This window comes from Mus musculus, chromosome 11, assembly GCF_000001635.26.
Source record: "Mus musculus strain C57BL/6J chromosome 11, GRCm38.p6 C57BL/6J".
Lineage (NCBI taxonomy): Eukaryota > Metazoa > Chordata > Mammalia > Rodentia > Muridae > Mus > Mus musculus.
This window is the reverse complement of record NC_000077.6, coordinates 87032569-87059097: the sequence shown is the minus strand read 5'-3', so window position 1 is coordinate 87059097 and position 26529 is coordinate 87032569. Positions and strand designations below refer to the sequence as shown.

Here is a 26529-nt window from a genome sequence, read left to right as displayed (position 1 = left end):
ATCTGACACGCTTTTCTGTCTTCTGTAGGCACCGGACAAGTAAGTGGTGCATAGACATACATGCTAGCAAAATACTTTCAAAATAGAAAAAAAAAAAAAAAAAAGAACAAAACCCGAACAACTAAGTTCCTAAAGAATGATGGTGATTCAGATAAATGTAAAAGGGGAAGGATGCTCCATGCCTTGGTATCCAGTGAGGGATTTGTGCAGTTCAGATGCATCTTTGGGGACCTGCTTCATCTTCTAACTTTAGCTACACAGGCCATGAGCTCCCTGTATAACTGAGGATACCTTGAGCTTCTGATAATTCTGCTTTCGCTCTCCCAGATGCTGGCCCTATCAGCACACAATGGTGCCCAGTTTACCCAGGGGCTACGATAGAACCCAGGGCCCCGTGCATACTTGGCAGGTGCTCTATCAGCTGTGCTACATCTCCAGCCCCAAAATTACTGCTATAGATGTTTTAATAAAATTAACAACCATTGTCAAATATGAAACGACATTACAATTCAAGATATCTATTTGGGTCTTGTTTAATATAGGAATTAGTTTAGCCTTGTAGCGTAGGAAAGCATTGTTTAAAACCTGCTCAAGGGGGCTGGAGAGATGGCTCAGCAGTTAAGAGCACTGACTGCTCTTCCAGAGGTCCTGAGTTCAATTCCCATCACTCACACGGCTGCTCACAACTGTCTGTAACTTTAGTTCCAGGGGATCCAACACCCTCACACAGACATATATGCAGGTAAAACATCAATGCTTATAAAACAAAAATAAATCAATCATACAGATTAAAGGAATGAAAAACAATGGATGAAGTACTATGCATTTGTGACCCCAGCACTCTTATCACAAGATGGGATGTGGAGACAGGAAAACAAACAGCCATCCTAGAACCCACAGGGCAACAGAGACACCAAGGGGAGGCTCTACTTCAAAACAAGGTAGAAGGAAATAGCTGATTCCCAGAGGTTCTCTGGGGCCCTCCAGGAGCCCATGCCCACACCACACACACACACACACACACAATTTTAAAAATCTAGTCATATGAAAAAAAAATTTAAAGAAAAAAACTGTGGGCTCAGTTCTGTTTGGTGGAAGGAGAGAACTGACTCCTGCATTGTATCCTCTGAACTATGTGAATGCACTGTGTTACATTCATACTCTCACACACATGCTAACTAAATGTAATTGTAAACAATGTAACTCATAAATCATATATGTTCATAGCAGTAAATCCTGATACGTGGAAGAAAGACAGAACATCTACTTTTGTCATGAGAAGAAAACTGCCAGCAACAGCAACAATCTGTTGCTAGACTGGGTTGGTTTTCTACAGCTTTATACAAGATAGAAATTATGTATATTGTGTTTAAATACTTCAGTGTAATGGGTATGATGCCAAATGCCCATAATTATAGCACTCAAAAATTGTTCCTCTACTTAGCCTGGTGATGTACACCTTTAATTCCAGCATTCAGGAGGCAGAGGCAGGCAGATTGAGGCCAGACTGATTACAGAGCAAGTTCCAGGACAGCCAGGGCCACACAGAGAAACCCTGTCTTAAAAAAATAATTAATAATTAAAAGCAAATAATAATAATAATAATAATAATAATAATAATAATAATAATAATAGCCAGGCAGTGGTGGCTCACACCTTTAATCCCAGCACTCGGGAGGCAGAGGCAGGCAGATTTCTGAGTTCGAGGCCAGCCTGGTCTATAGAGTGAGTTCCAGGACAGCCATGGCTACACAGAGAAACCCTGTCTCGAAAAAACAACAACAACAAAATAATAAATAATAATAATTTAGGGCACAGAGAGATAGCTCAGCAGTTAAGAGCATATACAGCTCTTGCAGAGGGTCTGAGTTCAGTTCCCAGCCCCAATGTTATCCAGTTCTAGGGCATCTAACATCTCTTACCTTCAAAACCTTCTCTACCCACACATAGGTGTACACACACACACACACACACACCTACGTATATTGAAAATAATAAAGCAAATCTTTTAAGTAAGGAACTGGGGAGGCAAAACGGTAAGATATATATAAATTTAAGTAGTACAGATTTCTTGTACCTGGTGTATAAGTAATACCAGGAACTTGCCTCTGGAAGTGCTAAAGGACGCTTTGCTGTATTTAAATGTATGCAATCAATGTCTTACTTTTTTTTTAAAGAAAAAAACCCTTGCCATAATTTGAGACACTGAAGCACTTTTTGTTTTTGAGAGCTAACCATTTTTTTTATCTATCTTTTAAAGGAGCTCCCACCTTACCTTTGCAAGCTGGATGTCCCATTTCAGAGAGGTAACATTTCTTTCTTATGGTTTAAACACTGACTTGGAAGCGTACTCACTTATGCTGAGAGTCACAGTAGTTTTTGCTAACAGTATTGCCCTGTAACCTGACATCTGACCTACAAACCTAAAACCTTGATTGATGACTGATTCTGAGACTGGTTGGCCCAAAGGCTTAATTAACTGTATCACCGTGCTTAAACTCGCTCAACAACCAATGGAAGCCCGAGTGCTGTAATCATTATATGAATTTAGTGTTCTGGAGATAACTTTATACTTTGGTGGACGTGGGGTCGGGTAGGGTGGGGAGCAGAGTGTGTCTTGAGATAGTCTATATCTCAGCTGGCCTTGGATTCACTGTGTGTCTTAGGCTGGCCTCTAGCTCACAACAGTCCTCCTGCCTCAGCCTTCAGAGTGCTGGGGGTTATAGAAACAAGCCACCATGCCAGATTGCTTTGTAGTTCTCCTTTCCTTTCTTTGTTTTTATACTCGTAATGTCTGAAGTTTGGTAGCATTGCCATTACTTATAGTAGTTGTCCATTATAAATATAATAACAGAGAAATAAATAGAAAGGGCCTCTTGGAGAGCACTTAGCAGAGCCAGCATTTGTTTGTTTGTATCTGTGCATGTGTGTGTGCACACACTTGTGCACCTGTGCCGTTCCTGCACGTGCTTATGTGCTGTGGTGAGCTTGTGGACCTGAGAGGACAGTTGAAGTGTTTGGCACTCTCCTCGAACCTTGTAGGTTCTGGGGTTCAAACTCAGGTCATCAGCCGTGGTGGCAATTGCCTTTACCCACAGAGTCACCTCGCCAGTCCACAGATACAGTCCTGCTCTGCAGCCCACACTGACCTGGGATTCACCATGTAGCCAAGGCTGACCTCAAACCGAAGCGCTTCATGTCCTCCCTCTGTGCTCTACCACACCAGCTTCTGAGTAGCTTATAGTGTGAGCATTAAGCCTTGTCAGTTATAGAATTTGAAGATATTTCTTGCCAGATATAGGCTGTCAGTCGCCTTGTCAGTTCATTCGTTCTCTCTCCCTCCCTCCCTCCCTCCCTCCCCCCTTCTCTCTCTCCCTCCCTCCCTTTCTCCCTCCCTCCCTTTCTCCCTCCCTTCCTCCTCTCTCTCCCCCCCCTCTCTCTCTCTCTCTCGCTCACTCGCTCTTATTATGTGTGTGTATGTGTGTGTGAAGCTTGTCACGGAATGCATGCAGAGATTAGAAGATAACCTGTGAGAGTCAATTCTCTCCTGTCACCATGCAGTATTGAACTAAGGTCGCCAGGCTTGGTGGCTTCTGAGCCATCTCACAGGCCTCAAGGGATTTATTCATATCCAGTTTTTAAAATACTGTGAGTACCACATGAGATAGATTTTAAAGTAGCCAGTATAGGGCTGGATGTAGGACTCAGCTAAAGCACCTGTTGTGTTAGAGTTGAAGGCCAGGTGTGGTGGTTCATACCTGTAATCCCAGTACTGGAGACTGGGCAGAGAATCACCACAAGTACACAGCCAGATTGGAATACAAAGTGAGACTCCCTCAAAAATCGCAAAAGGTGGGGCTGGAGAGATGGCTCAGTAGGTAAGAGCTCTTGCTGCTCTTACAGAGCCTGGATTCAGTTCTCAGCACCCACGTGGCTGCTGACAACCCCCACTCCAGAGCCTGTGAGACCCCCTTTCTGACCTCCAGAGGCTCCTGCACGAATACGAATAAAATACGTCTTAAAATACTCTTTAAACACCAAAGGCAGGTTGGGCTCAGAGAGCAAAAGAAAGGTTAAAAAAAAAAATCCCTGAAAGTTCCTAATTCAGCTAGGACCACAATGAGACCTTGTCTCAAAATAAATAAATAAATAAATAAATAAATAAATAAACAAATAAATAAATAAATAAAGGGCCGGAGGGAGAGCTTAGTGCTTGAGACCATGTGCTGTTGGTCCCAGGGGAACTGAGTTTGGTTTCCAGTACTCTGATTGGTTGGCTCACAGTCTTCCTCTGGCTTCAGGGGGAGTGATGCTGCTTCTGGCCTCCTCCAGCACTCACACACACGTGCACACAGACATACAGATAAAGCAGAGTAAAAATAATAATAGAATAAAAATGAAAAGTCACCTATTTGTAAGGTGTGTTTCAATCAAACATAAGTTTGATTTGTCTTCACTTAAGTGTCCTTACTCTATATTGGTTTGAGAAAATGTTCTTTTCATGCTGGTAATTTAATTTATATTAAAGGTCCTGAGCCTCTATCAGTACTAGATTGGATTTATGAAGGTTAAGATGTGAAGTTTCTAGCTCCATCTGCAAGACAGTGGGCTCAGCAGAAAACGAGTTCCAGGTTAGTCTGGCAGGTTACTTCAACTCTCACCTCAAGAGGAGAGAGAGATCCATGTCTTTCCCAGTGGCTCAGTGTAGAGGGCTCACCTAGCAGTTCTGAGGCTCTGTTCAGTGTGTGTTTGTGTGTTTTGGTTCTATGAGGCAGGGTTTCTCTGTGTAAGAGCCCTAGCTATCCTGGAACTCACTTTGTAGCATAGGCTAGTCTCAAACTCACAGAGATCTACTTGACATTTCCTCCTGAGAGCTGAGACTAAGGGCATGTGACACCAAGCCCGTAGCTCTGGTAAGTGCTGAAAATAGTAATTGAATGATTTTACTTATTATTTCCTCCATAGAGTACTGTCAAACTCCATACATCATCATCATTATTATTATCATTATCTGGCATAGAACTCACTGTATAGACCAGGCTGATCTCAAATTCACAGAATTCCATAAGCCTCTGCCTCTTGAGTGCTGGGATTAAAAGTGTGGACCATCAAACCTGGCAAGACTCCATAAAATGTCAAACAAAAAGGAAAGTCTTTGGGATTAGGAGTTTCGCACAGCCTGTAGAACACTTGCCCAGCACTGAACAAACTGAACCAGAGGCACACAAGGCCTTTATACTCCCAGCTTGATGTCCAGCGGGGGAGGGCAGGAAGACCACAGATGCCAGCCTGAGTTACATGAGACCCTGTTTCAAAAATAAGAAAAAAAATCCTTTCTTTTTTCCTAGTTTTATGTCTTCTCATAGAGTCTTAACCTGATGAAGCCGGCTAGCCCTGTCTTCCCTTACAGAGTAGGAAACTGAAGTCACAGAGGAGATTAACTTAATGAAGGTCATATAACAAGTAAATGATGAGCGGGAACTTGACACTGTTTCCACCTTACCTGCCCAGTGCTCATGACAGTCCCTCCTCCCGCTCAGCAGTTGCCTGACTACTGTTAAAAAATATCAGAGGACTGTAAAGAAATTTTTAAAAAAATGTTTTTCTCTTTTGAGACAAGGTCTTACTGTGTAGACCAGGCTGGCTTCAAACTCTCCTGAGAACCATTTGCTGTCCTTGGGTGCTGGGATTAAAGGGTTGGGCTACCAAGCTCAAGAATAAAAACAAAAATGAAAACAAAACTTTGATCTATATATCTTTTAACTCATAATTGATTTAGGAGGATTCAGAGATTTGGCCGGGCAGGGCTAGGGAGATCCCCAAGCCTGGTCTACATAGCAGGTTCCGACCAGCCAAGGGTTTAGACCCTGCTGATGCGGAGCCATCTTTCTGGCTCTCTGCTCTCTGTTCTCTCAGGACAGCCCAGGCTGACTTCACTGAGCTCCTGCTTCTTCAGCCCCCTGAGTTCTGGGACATACGTGTGTGTGTGTGTGTGTGTGTGTGTGTGTGTGTGTGTGTGTGTGTATGTATGTATGTACCATTTGTTTGCTAACATAAGTTTTGTCTGTTTGACCTTTTCCTGTGTCCCCTGTGTATCTCTTACTTGGATATGGACATTTGTTGCCTCATGGCAGTTCATCTGAATGGTCATTTTCCATCCTTACATCACTGTCCAAATAAAACCTTCTGCCGTGACTGGAACAATCTATATTTCTGTGTTGTGACACGAGACAGCCTATAGCCACATGTGCTAGCTGAGTTTGAGATATGGCTAGCACAACCGAGTTAAAAAGAGATCACTTAGTTGTTTTAAGTGGTTGGTGCTCTTGCAGAAGACTGGAGTTCAGTTCCCAATGCCTACAAATTATAAATTGTAACAAATTATAACTCTGGTTTCAGATCAGATATCCTCTGACCTCGGAGAGCCCCGGACTTGCATGTGATATACATACATATACATGCAGGCAAAAAACACACATAAAAAGTAAATCTAAAAAATTGTTTGTTTTGTTTGTTTTTAGATTACAAAGTTACTTTGGAATGTGTCCCACAGGAACAAAAAATTAATTGGGAAGGGGTGAACCCCAAGAGCATCCAGGGATGGTGGGGGGAGGCCCCTGAAGGAGAGGAAGCACAGAGGGACCCACTGCAGGGCGAAGGGAATGCTGGTAGTGCTGAGCACTATTCTGGAGACTGGTGGAGGGCAGGCTGGGGAGAGAAGTGGACACAAAGCTACAGGTTCCCCCTCCTCTGTGTGTTTTTTCTGCTTTGGCTGAGAGTCCCTCTGCTTCCCAGTGGCAGCAGAGAGTACATTATCTCAGTGCTTTCCCTTAACTGAGTTGCTCTGTTGTTGTTGTTGTTGTTGTTGTGGCAGTCATGCTTTCGAGTCACAGCACCCTCTGGCAGCATCTTGTGCAGCCCAGGCTGGCCACTCCTACCCACTTCCCAAGGACCGAGGCTCCAGGCATGCCCCACAGCAACTGGCTGATGTGAAACTTCAGCATCCCCTTGCAGCCTGTAGCTACTGCTTTGAACAGCACAGAGCTAGAGTACTGTAACAAGTTTTAAGTTGTTAAGTTGTTAGTAACAGAAATCAGTTTAACTTATCCTAAGGCAAGAAATAAAATACAGGGGATGGAGAGAGAGCCCAGCAGTTAAAAGTACAATTGCTCCTCCAGAGAACCAGGTTTCGGTTCCCAGCATGCATGTGGGACACTTCCACTCCAGCTTCATTAGCGCCAACACCACACATATGCGCATAAATAGATTTTAAAATTAAAAAATAGATTTACTAGCTAGAATACCAGTGAGTTTGACATTAAGTGTTGTGGGATCCAGAAAAGGACCCCTTCTCCCATCCCCTATTGACTTCTCTCTGTGTATTTTAACTTCAACATTTCTTAAGATGGCATTGGTTTGATATACCCTTCAGACCAGCTATGGCGCAGGTTGACTATGAAGTCCCAGCAGTCCCCCTTGCCTCAGCCTCCTGAGTGCTAGGGTTACAAGCACATGGTGTCATGCCAGGACTTTGATTGTTGACTCATACCCCCACATCCTGCCTGTACTGTGTCTCCACAGGGAAAAACTAGGCTTCTCTATGAGCATCAAGGGGAAAGTCTCAGAGAAAAAGGTAGCAAGTATGGGTTAAGTGTCCAACTCGAGCCCTGACTTAGGTTATACACCTATCCCAGAGGGTGCATGGGAAATGCACAGGTGATGGACAGAACAACACTGAACAAGGGAAAGTTTTGTCCCTCTTTTTCCTTTTTTTTTAAGATATGCAGAGCTGGGCACTGGTGGTGAACACCTATAGTTCCAGGACTCGGGAGGCAGAGGCAGGTGGATCTCAGAATTTAAGTTTGCCCTATGTAATAAGTTTCAGGCCATCCAGGGCTACATAGAGTAACTGTCTCAAAACCAGGCAAGGTTTCCTTTTTCCTTTCTTTCAAAGACAAGGTCTTGTGTAACCCAGGCTAGCCTTGAATTTGCTCTGTAGCCAAGGGTGACTGAATTTCTTGATCCTCTTGCCTCCGTCTCTCAAGTGCTGGGATCACAGGTATACACGAGGCAGTGCTGGGTTCTTACCCACAGCCTAATGCTAGGCAAACACTACCTGATGTACATTCTTAGCCTAAGTTTTTCCACATTAAAGAATGATGTTTAGATTATTTTTTGGTTTATGTGTATGGATGTTTTCCCTGCGTGTGTATGTGTACCTGGTGCCTGTGGAGGCCAGAAGAAAGCATCAGGTCCCTGGAACTGGAGTTATGGGCTGTATGAGCCACTCCCGTGTGGGTGCTGGGAACTAAACCCAGGTCCTGCAAGGGCCGCTGCAAGCAACAAAGTCTCTAACCATCTCTCTAGGCCAAACTTTCCACTTTCTTTCTTTCTTTCTTTCTTTTTTTTTTTTTTTTACTTTCCACTTTCAAATGTAGGGTTTTTCTTCTCATGATCTATGTAGTCTGTGATCAATTTAAATCCAGTTGTAAGTGCTAGATACCCATCACAAAATTGCAGTTTGTTGTCATGTTTGGTTCTTGTTGCTCTGAGATAGGCTTTCTCTGTGTAGCCCTGGCTGCCCTGGATCTCACCGTAGACCAGGCTAGCCTCTAACTCAGAGATCTGCCTGCCTCGACGTGGGAATTGGTCTATCTCAAGATTTCTTTTTCTTTTCTTTTCTTTTCTTTTTCTTTTTTTAAAAATTTATATGAGTACAATGCAGCTGTCTTCAGACACACCAGAAGAGGGCATCAGATCCCATTACAGATGGTTGTGAGCCACCATGTGATTGCTGGGAACTGAACTCAGGACCTCTGGAAGAGCAGTCAGTGCTCTTAACCACTGAGCCCTCTCTCCAGCCCCATCTCAAGATTTTTCAAAGCAGTAAATACAGAATGAACTCAGTGATGAACTTAAGTTCCTGACCGAAAAGCCCAGGAGTTGTATCCCTTCATCATGGCTGACTACAGCTCTCCAGTCAGTAATTGGTTTCTTCCTGTTTGATATCTTGGATCTGTGTTGTATCTCTTAGCTTTGTTCTCAGGGACTTTATTTATTTATGTATGTATTGCATTTACTTTGGAGACTGGGGTAAGGTGGTCATGCCTGTGGATGGAGATAGTTTGGGCCTCAGTCCTTTGCCTTCATCTTATGTGTCCTGGGAAATAACTGTCAGGCTTGGCAGCAAGCACCTTTCTACACTCTACTCACAACATTTCAGTAGAACAAGAAATCTATTAAAATAACGCCTATGGTTAAATGAGGCCAAAATATATCCTTTCCTGTCACTTCAGGTAGCCTTTTTGAGAAAGTTTCCTTCATTTCTCGCTGTAAATCATAAATCACTTGAGGATAGTTAGGGTGAGCCGTTGGAAATCATTAACCTTTATAAGTTGTAATACAGTAAGATGTAACATTGCAGGCACACTTAGATTTTGCTCTCTCAGTATCTCTAACTGAATCTCCCATTAGTATCCCAGCTTGTCTCAAATCAGCTATCACATTAACAATCTCACTATCTGTTTTATTCTCTTGAGTCCAAAGTTCTGTAGAATGCCTATCCCAGTCTCTAATATAATCAGCGTAAGGAAATTTGAATTTCGTTATGAAGCGCCAGTCCAGCTGTAGCAACAGTGGCAGTTAGTGCAATTATTCCCGTAACTCCAGCAGTAATCAGCGCAGGCGTCCGACGAGTTCTTAATACCTTCAGTGAGCTTCTGCATTAGAAACAGCAGAAGAGGGCATCCAATCCTATTACAGATGGTTGTGAGCCATCCATCCAGACTGTCGGTATCCAGACTGCTGGCCTTACTCTGAGGACGTATAAACTTTCAGAAGTGATGTTTTTGGAGTTTTTTGGTTTTGTTTTGTTTTTTTGGTTTTTTGAGACAGGGTTTCTCTGTGTAGCCCTGTCTGTCCTGGAACTCACTCTGTAGACCAAGCTGGCCTGGAACTCAGAAATCCGCCTGCCTCTGCCTCCCAAGGGATTAAAGGCGTGCGCCACCACGCCCGGCCAGAAGTGATGTTTAAAGAATACTAGAATTAACACACAGGCATAAAGAGTACAATGTTCACAAGTGATACTCTAATTATTAGGGTGCCGTTGTACAGGCCCTTTCCATAACAGATAAGGTTCTGGTATACATGTACAAAGGGTTGACTCTGATTTAATCTAAAAGATAAAGTATGCTTACCATCATTAATGTTTAACCTTTCTTTCCATGCTTTAAGACGCACTTGCTAATTTCTATAAGTTTGTTTGAACTGAATTGCTAAATTTTGATAGAGGACTTGATGTCCCAATTCCATGACATTTAATTAACATTAAGAGTAGAACTAATTTCTATGCGAACTATACTGCCATCTCAACTCTGAGTGAGTATTGAGGGAAGCCATGAGGAGTCCAATCTCCGCTGTGTGGGAGATGGTAACGAGCACTGGACACTGTTGCCAGTGTATTCAGTCAGATACATCTTAAAAAATGGCAGATGTATGGAACTAGTAACACCAATCTCCTGTCCCTGAAAACCAAATGCATGGAGCATATAAAATTATATATATATATATAAGTCTTGGGTAGTATTAACTGTAGATAACCACACTTGAAAGTTGTCCTTGTACTCCCGCAGTATAATTTATAATTTCCTTACCCTCCCCTACAGGCTTAGCTGGTCCTTGGTGGTGATAAGGGTCAGGTAGCCAAGAAGATGCAGTAACCATTACAAGGATATTACTATCTCCCCAACTTACTCCTCTGTTAATAGGGGGGTTGGGAATAGGCCTGATAGGTAGGGTTGGTCCCTGTTACCTGTACAGTTACCACAGGCAGCGCAGCAGGGAGCAGAGCTGTCGATGGTATCCATAGCTTTTAGTCTCCTGGAGAAACAGACCGGTAACAGCAGCCCCATCCAGACACCTTTGCTGGTTTCTGTTGTAATGCTCCAGCATCCTTGCAGTACACAGGCTGACTCAGCTCAGCAGGTTTTCCGCAATCCAATGCCTTTTAGCAGCTGTTGTCCCTCCTTCACTCGCATTTAAAGCTAGTAAAGCCGTATGCAGTCTAGCTCTGGGAGCCCTCACATCCCGCTTTTGTTTAAAAACATCTCTTTCAGAGTGCAGTTAGATCTTTCAGCAACTGTTTGATGCAGTTGCATGAATCACAAGGTTAATTCTGAATTGTCAGGAATGAGTTCAGCAGTTTTAATGTGCAGTACAACCCCTTCTGCATATTGAGAATCGGTAATTATATGAAGAGATTCATTTTAAGTCTAATAAAACTATTTAGAATGGCATATACTTGTGGGTTTTTGGACTGAAATAGGCTTCATGCCTTACAACCAGCCACTCCTCTAAGGAGCTTGCTGGGCCTTCAAGGGCCTTACTGGCATTCTCAAAAGCCAAAAACTCCGTTAACACTTGTTTAACTAGGCTTTAATCGGTAAGAGATTGTCTCTATGAGCCATCTCCTTAGTAGCCAAATTATTTAATAAGCATAACTTCTTCTGTTTCAGGTATTACAATTTTATAGAATTTAACTTAGCGTTTTCAGAAAGCAATTTCAAGAGCAGAGCCAAACCCTCAGTAGTGGTAAACAGATAAGAGTGTACTCAATACTATAGTTCAGAATTATGAATTCAATTCACTTCAGCATTCGTTAGACAAACAAATGTGAGAGCATCCTCCATGCAAGGAATGACTGATCCGTCTGGAAATTCAGACAGCAGTGGCTCAGCGCTTTCTGCCTTAGTTGTGGATGGTTTTGTGTTAGAAGTTGAGCTTGCCCTGAATGTTTTCTCCCATGAAGGGACCATTGATAATGAGTTATTACTGCTAATAGGGAAAAACAAAACATTTAAACAACAATCAAGCAAACATACAACAAGAGAATTGTAGGTTCCGGGCCAGCTGTGTTATCTCAGTGTTACAGCTTAGGAGCCCTGCCCTCGATCTTGGAATTCGGGTGCTGCTCTTTGCTCTGTCAGGCCCTTGGCTCTGGGACCACCTAGTCTACGCTGCCCCCAGTTCCTCTTTTCCTATTGGGAGAAGCCATTTCCCTTCCTCCTCCTATGGGAAGAGGCTTTTTTTCCTCTCTTCATTTTTTTTTTTTTTTTTTTTGTTTCCACTACAGTTTTTAGATAACATGTTATTGGATTAGTGTCCTTGTTTTGCCTGGAAATTATTCTCAAGTCTCTGAAAACTTCAATGATAACCTCGTAGCAAAATATAGTCAACTAATGAATGGTTAAAAATCAGGTGGTCCTGGCGGCACACACCTCTAAGCCCGGCAGTAGGGAGCACAGAAGCAGGCAGAGCTCTTGAAGTTTGAGGCCAGTTTGGTCTACAGAGAGTTCCTAGACAGTCAGTACTGTAGGATGAGACCCTATCTCAAGTAAATGAATAACCTTCAAAACTCCTCATAATATCATTAATGGCAGGATGACTGGCGTCACCTGTGTGTGTAATCCTAACACTCACGAGGTGGAGGCAGGAGGATCAGCCGTTTAAGGCCACCCCTCCCTCAGGAGTGAATTCAGGGCCACCGTGAGCTACATGAGCTACTGTCTCAAAAACCGGAGATGTAACACATCAGCGAGGCATACGCAACTCCATGGAAGAGTGGCCCTGTCATGTGCCAGGCCCTGGGTTTGTCCCAAGCAGCATAAAAACGAGGCAAGAAACAAGACCGTGTGAAAATAATACCAGTGCGTTGTATCGGTGTCAGTATTTTGGGTGCGATGTGTATATGCTTTGGTAAGGTGTTACCACTGAGAGACATGGACACAGATATCAGTCTTCATGTGACTCTAGTTATCTTGAAAGTTTTCAAGTGGTGGCACATTAGACGCCTTTAATCCCAGCATGGAGGAGGCAGAGGCAGGCGGATCTCTGAGTTAGAGGACAGCCAGGGCTACACAGAGAAACCCTGTCTTGAAAAATACCAAAAAAACAAAACAACACAAAACTAACAAACAAAAAAAAACCTATTGGCATCCTCTATTGTAACTGTGTCAAATAATGCACAGGGGAAAAGAAAGCCATCCAGAGCTCTTGATGACAGGTCTGAGGAGATGAATTTCATGGGACTTTTTCTGCCCTTTAGACTTTGCCTCATTTTGTCATTGTCCTATAATGAACGTGTAGTATAAATCACAACCACTGAAAAGGTCAGAGTTATGCTTTAAGAATGGAAGTCACCGTTTAAAAACATCTTGCTTTCTCAGCCTGCAAGTGTGAGGGGAAAGATACCCGGATCCCCTTGCTGAAGGAAGTGTTTGAGGCCTTCCCTGAGACCCCCATTAACATCGACATCAAAGTGAACAACAATGTGCTGATCAAGAAGGTTCGTGGGCACTGCCTTGGGAAGGTCAGAGCGAGCGGGTGACACTGGTGGTGTGGAGGAAATGTGATATTCTGCAGATCAGCATTATCGGACCTCAAAACCTAAACAAGGCTGACAGATAGTGATCAAGGGAACTAGATACGCTGCACTCAGCATTGTCTAATGTAAAGGTCACAGGGGAAACTTCCCCGTGGCCTGTTTTCAGAGTGAGTTGGCTTATCCTGGTCATGGATAATAAAAGTAAGTTCTCTTACGCTCCATTTATCCAGACGTTTCAATAGTTGACTACCAGTTTAAGTCATTTCGTTTGTGGTTGGTTTATGTCAAATTACTAAGCAGTCATATTTGATTAAACTCGTTTTAGAGTGGTAAATGTAAATAATTTTGTATTTCATACATAATCTCAATTTATTTCCAATTGTCCCACAATTTTATACTTCCTTTTGGCAGATAACAGATTGTAACCCATTTTTAATGTAAAGCAATACAGGTAGGTTTACATATAGGCACATGGATAAAATTTGGATTTTTGCACACAGGTCTCAGAACTGGTGAAGCAGTATAAGCGAGAACATCTGACAGTGTGGGGCAATGCCAACTCTGAGATTGTAGACAAGTGTTACAAAGAGGTAAGCTTCATACGCAACCAGTGGGGATGCTGGCTGTTAGTGTCAGTCATGATAACAGGGGTCTGCTCATGTATGAATGGGAGGAACCAGCCAGAAGTTGCCTACAGAGATGACCTCTTCTAGCATGTTCCATTAGTTGTGACAGTCTATGGGTTTGATTGGGTTGGTTTTCTCTGCCAGTTAAAGAATTAAAAGACAGAAAAAGCCTAAAGTACAACAGTAGCAGCAGAAGGGTCTCAGGCTCTGAGACAGAGTCAGCAGCTGAGGAAGGCGTTGATTGGGGTGAGGAGACACAGACAGCAGACAAGCAGAGAAAACGACCCCTGCACAGCGGGACACACACACACACACACACACAGGCTCGACCACAAGTGCACAAGCATACTTAGATACACACACTTACATATGTATGCATGTACATATATATAAACAGACGGACAGACAATCAGACACTTGGTAGATGGAGCAGAGCTCCAACAGCAACACTTTATTTCTTCTCTCAACCTTTTTATACCTTTCTTATATAAAAGTTCTTTATAAAATTACCTCATAGATAAAATGTTACACAAAGGGGGAATTACAGAAGGATGTCGATAGTAAGTTCAAAGCAGTGTTTCATTCCATAAGCTCATTATAAGTTCAAAGCAACAGTTTCACATGGCCTTGCTTTATCACAGTGCACACCTGTGGCCTCATCCTTGGACCTGACCTAGAATGAATGTTTTTCCTTGATCACAAATCTGTCCCAAGCCTATTTTTCTTCTTAGTGCATTTATGAAAGCTCACTGTATTCCTTATTGTTAGGCCTTTACTTACTATTCTATGAGGGGGGGCACATCCTATTCTTGATTCTAACTGTACTACATCTTTCTGGCAAAACAACTAAAACCATCTCCTTAAACTTTCTTCCTAAAATTATTTGAATCAAATTAGGAATTCTATAAAGTCATTAATTCATCTAAACAGCATTAATTCATCAAAGTTCATCTTCATGTTGATCTGCAGGAAATTTACCCAATAGGGTGGACTGATGCCCAGGAATCATCAGGCTGTGTAACAGTGACAGGAAAGGCTTATCAGCAGTGAGAGCAATCCTGGGGCAAAGTCTCTGGGGCTGTGCCTCTCCAGGGTGCGTCCATCACAGCCATGCCAAACAGGGGGCAGAAGCACATTACACACACAAAAAGCTAAGCATGGTGACATACACCTTTAATTCCAGTGTGCAAGAGACGGGCAGGCAGATATCTTGAGTTTGAGGCCAACTCGAGTTTGGTGTACATAGACCGTGTCTCAAAAAGACAGACAAAAAAAAAAAATCCCACAAATAATTGCTATAAGAAACCAGACTTGAAGCCGGGCGTGGTGGCGCACACCTTTAATCCCAGCACTCCGGAGGCAGAGGCAGAGGCAGGCGGATTTCTGAGTTCCAGGCCAACCTGGTCTATAAAGTGAGTTCCAGGACAGCCAGGGCTACACAGAGAAACCCTGTCTCGAAAGACCAAAAAAAAAAAAAAAAAAAAAAAAAAAAAGAAACCATAGCATTGGAAATGTAATTGAGGAAAATACGTAATAAAAAAAAAAGAAAAAGAAAAAGAACCCAGACTTGAGGTCCAGGCCTGTAATCCTAGCTACTCTGGAGGCTGAGGCAGGAAGGTCAGAAGGTCAAAACAATCCTGGGCTACAGAATAAACTCAAGGCCAGCCTGCCTGGGAAACTTAGCAAGACCCTGTCTCAAAATAAAGAGCCAAAAGAGCCATAGGACTGTGGACCACTTCCCTAGCAGTGCTCGAAGCCATGAGTTCAAACACACAGACTCGCACCCAAAGCACTCAAAATGTCACATCCTGATGAGCTAGCAAGGTGACTCAGCAGTAAAAGCACTTACACTCAAGTCTAACGACCTCAGTTCAGTCTCCCAGGACCCAGACTCTGGACAGAGAACTGGCTGACTTCTGTCCATGCACACATGCATCCCACTCCTAAATAGATAAATATAATTTTTAAAATATTACATGCTAAGGCCAGAGAGCTGTCTCAGTTGGTGAAGCACTTGCTGATCAAGCTTGAAGCCTGAGTTTGATTTTGGCGTCATCCACATAACAGGCATGAAGTTGACCTCCAAACACTGGTTGAGCACACCACCCCAACAGACATAGACACACACACACACACATACACACACAAATAAAAATAAACCCTTCTTTAAAAAGGATTATATGTTGTGTGGTATTATTTATATAACATTCTCAAAACTGTAGATATGAATTGCAGATCTGTGGCTGCCAGGACACACGGACTGCAGGGGACAGGGGTGCCAGTAGATAGCAGCGTTGGCAGAGGAATCAGTATCTTGTTTGTGGTGGTTATAGGAGTCTGTATGTGGATTACACAGGATGAAAACACATGCACACAAGCAAATGGAAGCAGGTTAAAAATGATGACATAGGGGACAAGGATGTGAGGTCCAGCATCTAATTAACAGTAATCCATCAGTGTCAGCTGGCTTTGGTCCTCCAGTACAGTCTCATCACGTCACCTTCTGGAGAAGCTAAGCCAAAAACATAGCACACTATACTATTTTTTGTGACTTTCTGTGAGTCTATAGTTACTTCTAAATAAGAGATTCTTATTCTAACTTATGAAATTCTATTGACTCATTGATTGATTGATTGATTGATTGATTCATTCATTCATTCATTTTACAAGTGTCTCATGTATCCCAGCCTGGCCTAAATTTGAGATCCCTTTGGCCTCGCATATGCTGGGAGGTTCAGTCATGCACTGTCCCACTTTGTCTTGTATATTTGACCCATAGCCACTGAAGGATGACATATTTACAACAGTATTGATGTTCATGTATCTGCTCTAGATTCTGGGAGATGCAGAACTGTACATTTTTAACAGGAGTCAGATATTCCATGTATCCTCTTTTTTGCTACTTTTGTGTATTGCCTGGCCTCTGGCTATTGACACTGTGACCAACACTGACAGATGTGTTGCAAAAGCACCAGAGAAACTTCAGTGCTGGGGCTCCAAAGCAGAGCATTACTTATGGGTTATAGACTACCTATAGAATCCCGAGTTGTTGTAGCGAATAGTCATAACTCACAGGATGCTTGTCAACCTATAAGCTGGGAAACACATTCTGGGGTTTATAAAATAATCATGCTTTCTAACATAACAGGCGATCTTGTTTGTGTTCTAGAACTCAGACATTCCTATACTCTTCAGCCTGCAGCGTGTTCTGCTCATCCTGGGCTTGTTCTTCACCGGCCTCTTGCCCTTCGTGCCCATTCGAGAACAGTTCTTTGAAATCCCAATGCCCTCCATCATACTGAAGTAAGTCCTTGCGCTTTTTACCAGTTACTCATTACAGAATGCTCAAGTCATTGGTCTGTGATCATCCCTGTGGCTGTGGCTTGACTCCTCGGTGCAGGGGATGAAATGGAGGCCTTTCACACGCTGGCTGTGGCTTCTCCACGCTCCTCCTCAACCTTGGCTGAGTTCATGGGTGGTTTGTTCCCCCTGAACTTGGGGTTGGTCTGGTCTGTGTTGAGTAGTGGTCAGGTGTCTAGGAGTTAAACAGGTGATTTGGGGATGAATTCCTTCCTTCCTTGTGGGAAGGACTTTTTGCCCATGGTTTTTTCTGTCTCCTCTTGTATCCTAAATGCCTCCTCCTGCAAATGCCCTCTGCTTTCCTGCTGCCACAAGCCCTTTAAAGAACAAGCCAGATAGCAATGTTGTGTTTTTGTGCTTCTAGAACTGTGACCTAAGTAAACCTTTTTTTTTAAAAAAAAGGACCCAGCCTCAGATACTTCATTATAGCTACAGAAAAACAGACTAAAGCAAAAATCAATTTTTTTTTTTTTTTTAAAAAGACTTTGTTACCTCTAGCTGAGGAGCTGTAGGCTGTTGACAGCTTCTGGGCAAGGGGGAAGGGAGCTTTCTGAGGTGGTATAGCCTCTGCTACCTAATGGGCAATGGGGGAAGGGAGCTGTCTGAGGTGGTATAGCTTCTGCTCCCTAATGGGCAACGGGGGGGGGGGGGGGGCGCTTTCTGAGGTAGTATAGCCTCTGCTACCTTGCCCATGTTCTAGTCAGTAACTCCGTACTCACATTCATGTAAGGAACCCTTATTAAACTGAGTTTAAATGAGAAGGGAAGGGGTTCATTAGAAGGAAGAAATGGTTGAAAAGGCATGGGAGAGGGGACCAAAAAGAGTAGTGAGGGGTTAATATCAAAATCAATACACTTCGGAAATCTTTAAAGAATGCACTTTAACAATTTTTAAAGAAATGAATAGATGTAGCAGTGGTGGTGCACGCCTTTGATCCCAGCACTCAGAGGGCAGAGGCGGGCAGATCTCTGAGTTCACGGCTAGCCTTGTCTACAAAGCTAGTTCCAGGTTAGTCAGGGCCACACAGAGAAACCCTGTCTCAAAACACCAAACAGATAAAGGGGGGAGGGGGGAGGGACAGGGGGAAAGAAGGGAGGGAGGGAGGGAGGGAACAGTTTGTGGGACTTGGAATATATTTTAGTGGTAGAGCTAATGAATCCCTGGGTTCAATCTCTCACACAAATATAGAAAAAAGAATTCTGATATCAAAAGCTTCTTAGTAAAATTAGATCCTATTTTCCTTGTGTGTTGGGAGAGCGAGGACAGAGGCTAACCTCTGGCACTGTTTCCCAGGGGCTGATCACCTTTTGAGACAGGATTTCTTACTAGGACCTGGGCCTTGCTGACTAATCTAGGCTGGTTGGCCAGAATGCTCCCGGGGATCCTCCCATCTCTGCCTTCCCAGCAGTGGGGTAACAAAGTGTACATCACCGTGCCCAGTTCATTTATTAGCGTGGGTGCTGGGGATCAGGCCCAGGTCACTGTGCTTGCATAAGCGCTGTGTGATCTGAGCCACCCCCTCAGCCCATCAGCCCCAAGCAAGGTTGATTACAGTTACTAATTGTGTGTGTACACGAGTGTACTCTTGTGTTCCACTGTGGAGGTCAGAAGGCCAACCATCAGCAGCCAGTTCTCTTCCTACCACGAGGGCCGTGGGGACCAGACTCAGGTCATCAGATTTGGCAGCAAGCACCTTGCCGAGCCATCTCAGGGGCCCATTTTAGCTCAGCTCCTGCTCCAAGGCCATTTTCACTGTTTGAATTTTATTTTACCAATTCTCAATTGTATTTGTTAAAAATCTTCATGGACACTTCTTAGATAAAACAACTGAAAATACCTTTTTGCGTGCGCGAGCGCACACACACACACACACACACACACACAGACACCCCTACACCCCTCATTATCGTAGCACAGTTGACTTCAAACTGAAGGCAGTCCTATTACCCAGCCTCTAGAGTGTTGGGATTTCAGGCATGTGCCACCCCCACCCTGCTCAGAAAACACTTGTCTACAAAGAAGCTGTTTTCATTTGTTGTACTCAAAAGAGTCTAACCACTTATTACTGGAGTGTTTAGCTTTTTCTTCCCTAGAGTAGAATACTATGTTCTAGATAGCTCAGTGCTTTCTATAGGGAAGTGAATACTACTGAAATGCAAACAAAGGAAGAACTCTGTGGCATTAGTCTTTCCTCTTAAGAAGTGATTCTGAGGGCTAAAGAGATGGCTTGTGGGTAAGGCACCTGCTATGCAAGCGTGAGGTCTCAAGTCAGATCCCAGCACCCACTGTAAGGCCGGGCACGGCAGTGAGCATTGGTGACCTAAGGGCTGGCAGGGACAGATTTATGATCCCTGGAGCTCAGCCAGCTTAGCTCCTGTGTGAGGACACAGGGGTGGGGGTGGGGGCAGTGGATACGGAAGTTAGGAAAGAAGCAAGAAATGAAGACTATATAGACTGGAAGAAGGTGTTCAGTGTGGATCCTAAATGCCAGGTTGACCTTTCTAAATAAAAAAAAGGTAATTTAAAAGCCCAGAGTCCAGATCTTCAAATATGGAAGCAGGAAGGAAATGTGTGGTAGCCAGAGTATTCACAGCTGTGATCCTAGCACTCAAAAGGATGAAGGTTGCAAGTTCAAGACCAGCTTTTGCTACATTGTGAGAGGGGTAGGGGTGTGCAAAGCATGAGGGAAATTAAAACTGCAAGACTGTCATTACAAGGAAAAGTGTCAGTGGCTCTCGTATGGTGGGTGTAAGCCCAGCACTGAGAAACTGAGTCCGGAGGGCCAAGACCCTGTCTCAAAGAAAACCAGATCAAAATGAAAAACAACAGCAAAAACATTAAACATCTGACTTTTGCCCTAAATAGCTTTTTAAAGACAGGGTCTCACTAGTTAGCCATGACTGGTCTGGAACTCCATCTGTAGACCAGGCTAACCTTAAAATCACAGAGATCCCTCTGTCTCTCCCTAGTGCTGGGACCAAAGATGTGCACCACTATGCCAGACACGTTGCTTCTAATCCACAGAACAGTTTTGGTTTGGTTGCTTGGTTGGTTTTCTGGTTTTTTCTAGACAGAGTTTTTCTATGTAGCCCGGGCTGGCCTGGAACTCACTCTGTAAACCAGACTGGCCTTGAACTCGGAGATCTACCTGCCTGTGCCTCCTCTGAGTGCTGGGATTAAAAGCATGTGTCACCACCACCTGGCTGTTTTTAAATATTTATTTCTTTATGTATAGATATTCAACCTGTATGTAGGTCTGGACACTGCATATGTGTCTGGTACCTATGCAAGCCAAAAGTAGCTATCAGATTCCCTGGAACTGAAATATTTGTGAGCTACCATGTGGGTTCGAGGAACCAAACCTAGGTTCCTGTGAGACTGGCCAGTATTCTTAATCACTGAGCCATCTCCCCATACTTTGGTTGTATTAGGAAATCTACCCCATATTAATTTTTACTAGACAGAACAGAAGGAAAAGCACATGCCAAAACAAAGGATAAGATGTGGTAAGACTAGGGTACCAGGTCTCTGGGAAATTAATTTTTCTTTAGTTTTGTTTAGCTTTGAAAAGTTTTAGTAAAAGTTAGCTTAAAGCCAGTGGAGGCAGAAAAAAATTTTCTATTATTTTTGTCCATTGACAGCTATTTTAAAATTTTATTTTGTTTGTTTGTTTTTTTGAGACAGGGTCTCTCTGTAAAGACCTGGAACTCACAGAGATTCCCCCATCTCTGCCTCCCATTCTGTGTATAAGCACTGTTTTCAGTTTGAATATGTCTTATTCTTTCACACTGATACATTCTTGTGTTCCTAATTCATACTTAAGTCTTTGACTTCTCTTAGGCTAAAAGAACCACACACTATATCCAAAGGTCATAAGTTTCTCATCTGGCTTTCTGATACGTAAGTATTTTAATTACTACTGTGGCTCTATATATATTTTAATTGTATATGTCTGTGTGCACGCCTGCATGTATGTTTGTATACCACATGGGCATGCTTTGTGCCTAAAGAGGCCAGAAGAGAGCATTGGAGTTACAACTCATGTGGGTACTGAGAATTAACCTCGAGGCTTCTGCAAAAATAGCAAGTACTCTCAAATACCAAGCTGTCTTGTTTCCCCTCCATCTTCTCCTCCCAACCTTCCCCTCCTCCCAGCCCCTGCTCCCAGCCACTACCATTCATTTATTTTATGTACATTGGTGTTTTGCTTGCGTGTATGTCTATGTGAGGGTTACAGGCTGTTACAAGCTACCATGTGAGTGCTGGGAATTGAACCCAGGTCCTGTGGAAGAGCAGTCAGTATTCTTAACTGCTGAGCCATCTCTCCAGCCCCTCCATGCCTGGCTTTTTAAAAAATGTTTTAGTAAATGTGTTTTGTGTGCAGTGGGGAGTGAGCAGCTTGTGCTAGGTCACGTGGGCTTCAGAGCACCACTTAGAGGAGCTGTTGTCTCCTTCCAGCACAAGGGCGCCAGGGGAGAGGATTAGGACAGGCTTGAAGCAAGCTCTTTGACCTACACTCTGTCCATGCCTCATTTGTAACCTGGACTCGGTACCTACTGTGCAAGTGCATATCAGTCAGCCACCTGAGCTGGCGTGTTTACTAGTCACAGAACCTTACTGGCAACCGGAGAAATAATCTCTTCTACCTTCAAGAGAAAATTTAAGTGTCTATCCGTTCACTTCAGTGATTACCTCAGGGTTGCACAGAGTAACCACCCCCTCTTCCTTGCTGTTTCCACAAACCCACAGTCCAGCATGGTGGGAGGCAGTGTGTGTGGCCATCAGGATGTGTAAAAGTGGATATTGCCTACTGGCACGTTCTTGGAAATATTTGCACCAAAACTTGACAACAACTGAAGTGTAGCCCTCCCTACAAGGTCCTGATGCCTATTTTAAGGAAAGTGCTTTAATTTCTACAAATGTTGGGTTTTGTTTTAGGTTAAAAATAACAAAGTGCTCTGTATTTTATGTCTAAAAAATACAGGAGGTTTAAATGCTTAAAATATGTTAATACTCCAAAACACAGCCCTTTATTATCTAGCTTCTCCTTCAAAGAGTTTTAGAAAATTTGTTTCATCTTTTCTGCACATCACAGGGATCTATTCCTTTTGCATTTTATTCTTGGTTTAATTTCTAGTTTTCAAGAATACATTTTAATTGGTGTTGAAGTTCATGATTGCTAGATTTTCTTATTTAACCACTGTAGTGCATGTAAAGGGACAGGAATAGGATTCCTTTGTAGGGGCTGGAGGGATGGCTCAGTGGTTAAGAGTACATACTACTGTAGCACAGGGGTTCATTTCCCAAAACCCGTGTTAGGCGCTTTCAGCTGCCTGTAACTCCAGCTCCAAGGGACCTGACGCCCTCTTCTGGCCACCACTTACACCTGCACGCATGTGTTCACATAGTATGGACATAATTTAAAAGAAAGTCTTTTTTAAAAATTGTCATTTTCCAGTATTACTAGTTCCCATCTTGTTTAAGTGGTTTGTAATCTAAAAATAAATTTAACAGTTACTTGAAAGTGGAAAATGATTTTCACAGATACAAGATATTGTAGTTAATCGACATTCAAAAGCATACATAATGGAATTGTGATGGCCCAGGACTTAACCTGAGTTCCTTGCCTTGGGTAACTTGGAAAGCTGGAAACAGGAATTCAGGATTCTAGCACATTCTCACTCTCATGCCAGCTCCTGCGGGCAAAGTGAGGCGCCTCCACTTCCTGCACGCTACAGGGAGGATGGTCTTGTGTGTCCAATGGCAGCCCAAGAACTGTGGTGTGGTGGCCTTTAATCCATGAAAAAGCGGATAGATCTTGCTGATCAGAGGCCAGGTGGCCCATCCTGGTCTACATAGTTTAGGCCAGCTAGGGCTACATAGTGAGACTGTCAAAAGAAAGGAAGAAAAATATTGAACTTAGTCTATAACAGCTATTATTGCTTTCGATGTTTGCTTGTATTGCTGAAGCACTGGGATGAAATTAAACTAACACTCACTAAAGTCTATAAACTGACAGAGAATAAAGGCTAATTCCAGTCCTAAGGATGAAGATATGCCTGAATCTGCTGTTTTCTTCCCCTCTAGCTTATTGATGCGGAAAGCTCTATTTGACCACCTCACCGCCCGGGGCATTCAAGTAAGTCTGGGTGCTGATGCGAGCAGGGCTCACCCCTGTGATACCAGGCACAGCGCAGGGGCTTACCTCTGAGCTCTGACTTTTGTTGCTACCGATGTAATGGGGACTGTATGCGCTTCCTCACAGTTAGTGATATGTCATCAGCTAGATTCTTCTGTAAGTGAGGGCAGCTGAAGTCTGAGGGTGGGCAGTGCCAGCCTTCCTTAGGTTCACTGTAAGTCTGATGAGACTGTAGTGGATAGATAGATAGAAATGCATCTCCTGCCTAACGTCTCTCCTTATGCTTCGATTTCCAGGTGTACGTTTGGGTTTTAAATGAGGAATACGAGTACAAAAGAGCCTTTGATTTGGGAGCAACTGGAGTGATGACGGACTACCCAACCAAGCTTAAGGATTTCTTAAACAATTTTTCAGCATAAAAAAAAAAAAGTAACTCCGAATCATTCAAAGGAGTCATGACCAGAATAGATCTGAGGGAAGGTGTGTTAACCATGGTTCCCCTGGGATTTCCAGGATGATAAAAGGTTTAATCAGTTAAGTTTTAATACCTCATTTTTTAAGTCTGTACGGGAATGTAGGAACGTCCCTGTCTTGTGTATTTATTTTCACCAATATTTGCATATTTTACATTGGTAACTTGTTTGAAGGTAACTGGCAACTGAAATGTAGATCATTGATCAAGATGTCTGCATATGATGCAGCTTTCTACTATTGTAAATCTGAAATCAAAGACTGGAGGCAAACTATGTGTTAGCCTTCACTGAGACAGGATCAACCATAGGAAAGAAGATTCCTGAGCCGGGCATGGTGACATGAGCCTGCAGTGCCACCACACGGGGTGGGGAGCTAAGGCAAGAGGATCAGGGGGTTGAGGCCAGCTTGGGCTACATAGTGAAAAACCCTGTCCTTAATTTTTTTTTTATAAGAAAGCAGAAAATTATTGAAGGCCATTACAGCCGTTCTGAATTATCTCGTATGTCTAGGTGCGTCTTAGTTTAGGGGAAATTGAGGGGAAGAGGAACCCGAAGGTGCAGCCAGGCAGTGTGTGCTGTTCACAGGGGGCAAATTCAAGCCAGTAACAGTTTGTTATTACTCAGAAACCCAATCTGTGAGCTGAGACAGACTCCTGGGTTATGGTTGTCAATGGAGACATTCCGATTAGAGTCTTTTTTTTTTTTTTCAGGTGTGTGACAATGCTGTCATGCCTAATTTTTTCTTATGTCTTTAAAAAAAAAATAGACATTATAAAATAAGATCCAATTAGTCATGTTTTTATGTTTCCTTAAAAACTACTCGATTCTTACCTTTGGGCTTGACTAGACTGATCCTGGGTCTGAGTTGTCAGTGATGTGGCAACCCTATAGTGATTGGCTGGTGACAACACTGTTGCGGGCGTGTTTAGCATGAGCCACATGCTCCTGATCTCTCTCACTTCTCTGAAGCGCAGACCCAGCCAGAGTTAACCCAGCATTATACACCACTTCTCTGCCTTCCGATGTGACTCCATGCAGACCTGTCCCTGGCCTTTGTGACTAATTTAATGATGTCAGATTGGGAGATAAATTCAGTATAGAGTACTAGACGTCTTTTGCCTAAATTATGTCTCTGCTGTGGGGCCTGCCACGCACAGCTATGGAGGGCAGCCTCATGCTCCCTTCTGTTGCTTTGTGGTCTAAATTGTAATAAAGTTTTCCAAGAATAAAACGAGGTATTGATTTTCTTTTATGCTTGTGATTCCAGTGTGTTTCATGTAATTTTTTTCAGTTAATGAGGTAATTTATCAATAAATGAGTCAACCTGAGCTTTCTCACTATTGTGCATAAAGACAATAAAGGAGAACAGGATTGCAGTAAGGAAGTCGCTTTCTGGCATCTGGACAGACAGCTTGTGCAAGATAATCCACTAGGGCAGACACTTTATTCTTGTATATTATACACTGGGTTTCTCTGTGTAGCCCTGGCTGTCCTGGAACTCACTCTGTAGACCAGGCTGGCCTCGAACTCAGAGATCTGCCTGCCTCTGCCTCCCAAGTGCTGGGATTAAAGACATGCACTGCCATCATCCAGCTGTGGTTTATTTTGAAATTTTGCTTCAGAATAGGTCATATTGTAAATGTGACTAGCACACGTTTTGTGTCAGTAGAAACTACCCAAAATGGCAACCATGTTTTTAAAAATCATGCTCAAGGGACTGACTGGGGAGAAGGTTAAGAACACTGGTTTCAGTTCCCAGCATCCCCAGCGTGCCTCACAACCATCCGCAACCTCAGTTCCAGAAGACCCAGGGCTCTCTTCTGCCCTTCCAGCACAGCAGAAATGTACACAGTGTGCATACAGACAAGCAGACAAAACACTGATGGACATAAAGTAAGACAAGTTTTCGGTCGTGCTAGGCTACCTGATGATTTTGGACTGAGGATGTGGCTTAATGAGTAAAAAGCTTGCTGTTCAAATGAGAGAAACTACAAGTGCGATAACCAGCAGCCATGTAAATGTAAGGTGGTATGCTGGCCCACCTTCAGTCCAAACCTCAGGAGATGGGCTCTCCAGAGCAACTGGCTAGCTGGATGACTCCAGTGGGAGCTCAGGCTTCAAACAAGAGTCAGAATAAGAGTGTGGAGAGTGATAGAGGAAGATACCAACCTCTGGCCTCCCCTCAGGGAGCACCCCCATAGACACACAAATATCTATGTGCACGTCCATGAACTCCACTTCTGCGACAGAAGATATGGTGTCCATTTCCAGACAGCATCTGAATACTGCACTCCTGTTGGACTATCATGTTGTGAAAGAAGGCAGGCATCGTGGCGTGTATGTGATCTCAGTATGAGGCAGAGACATGTCTTAAAAAGTGGTCTATCTTAGTGGCACATGTCTATAATTCCAGCACTCAAGAGGCAGATAGGTGGATCTCTGTGAGTTGTGGCCAGCCTGGTCTACATAGCAAGTTCCAGGACAGCCAGAGCTACATAGCAGACTCTGTCTCAAACACCAAGGGCCAGTGAGATGACTCATTGAGTAGAG

General features: G+C 43.4%; 1 protein-coding gene across 1 annotated transcript in view; it reads left to right on the top strand.

The window, feature by feature from the left end:
- Positions 1–25304, top strand: part of Gdpd1 (glycerophosphodiester phosphodiesterase domain containing 1) — a 40344-nt gene extending 15040 nt beyond the window's left edge. The window contains exons 4-10 of the mRNA NM_025638.2: positions 2261–2306; positions 13224–13342; positions 13882–13971; positions 17177–17310; positions 21208–21267; positions 23455–23506; positions 23803–25304. Of these exons, the coding sequence (NP_079914.1) occupies positions 2261–2306; positions 13224–13342; positions 13882–13971; positions 17177–17310; positions 21208–21267; positions 23455–23506; positions 23803–23925 (624 nt within the window). The 3' untranslated portion in view covers positions 23926–25304. The remainder of the gene's footprint in view (positions 1–2260; positions 2307–13223; positions 13343–13881; positions 13972–17176; positions 17311–21207; positions 21268–23454; positions 23507–23802) is intronic.
- Positions 25305–26529: the final 1225 nt, after the last annotated feature.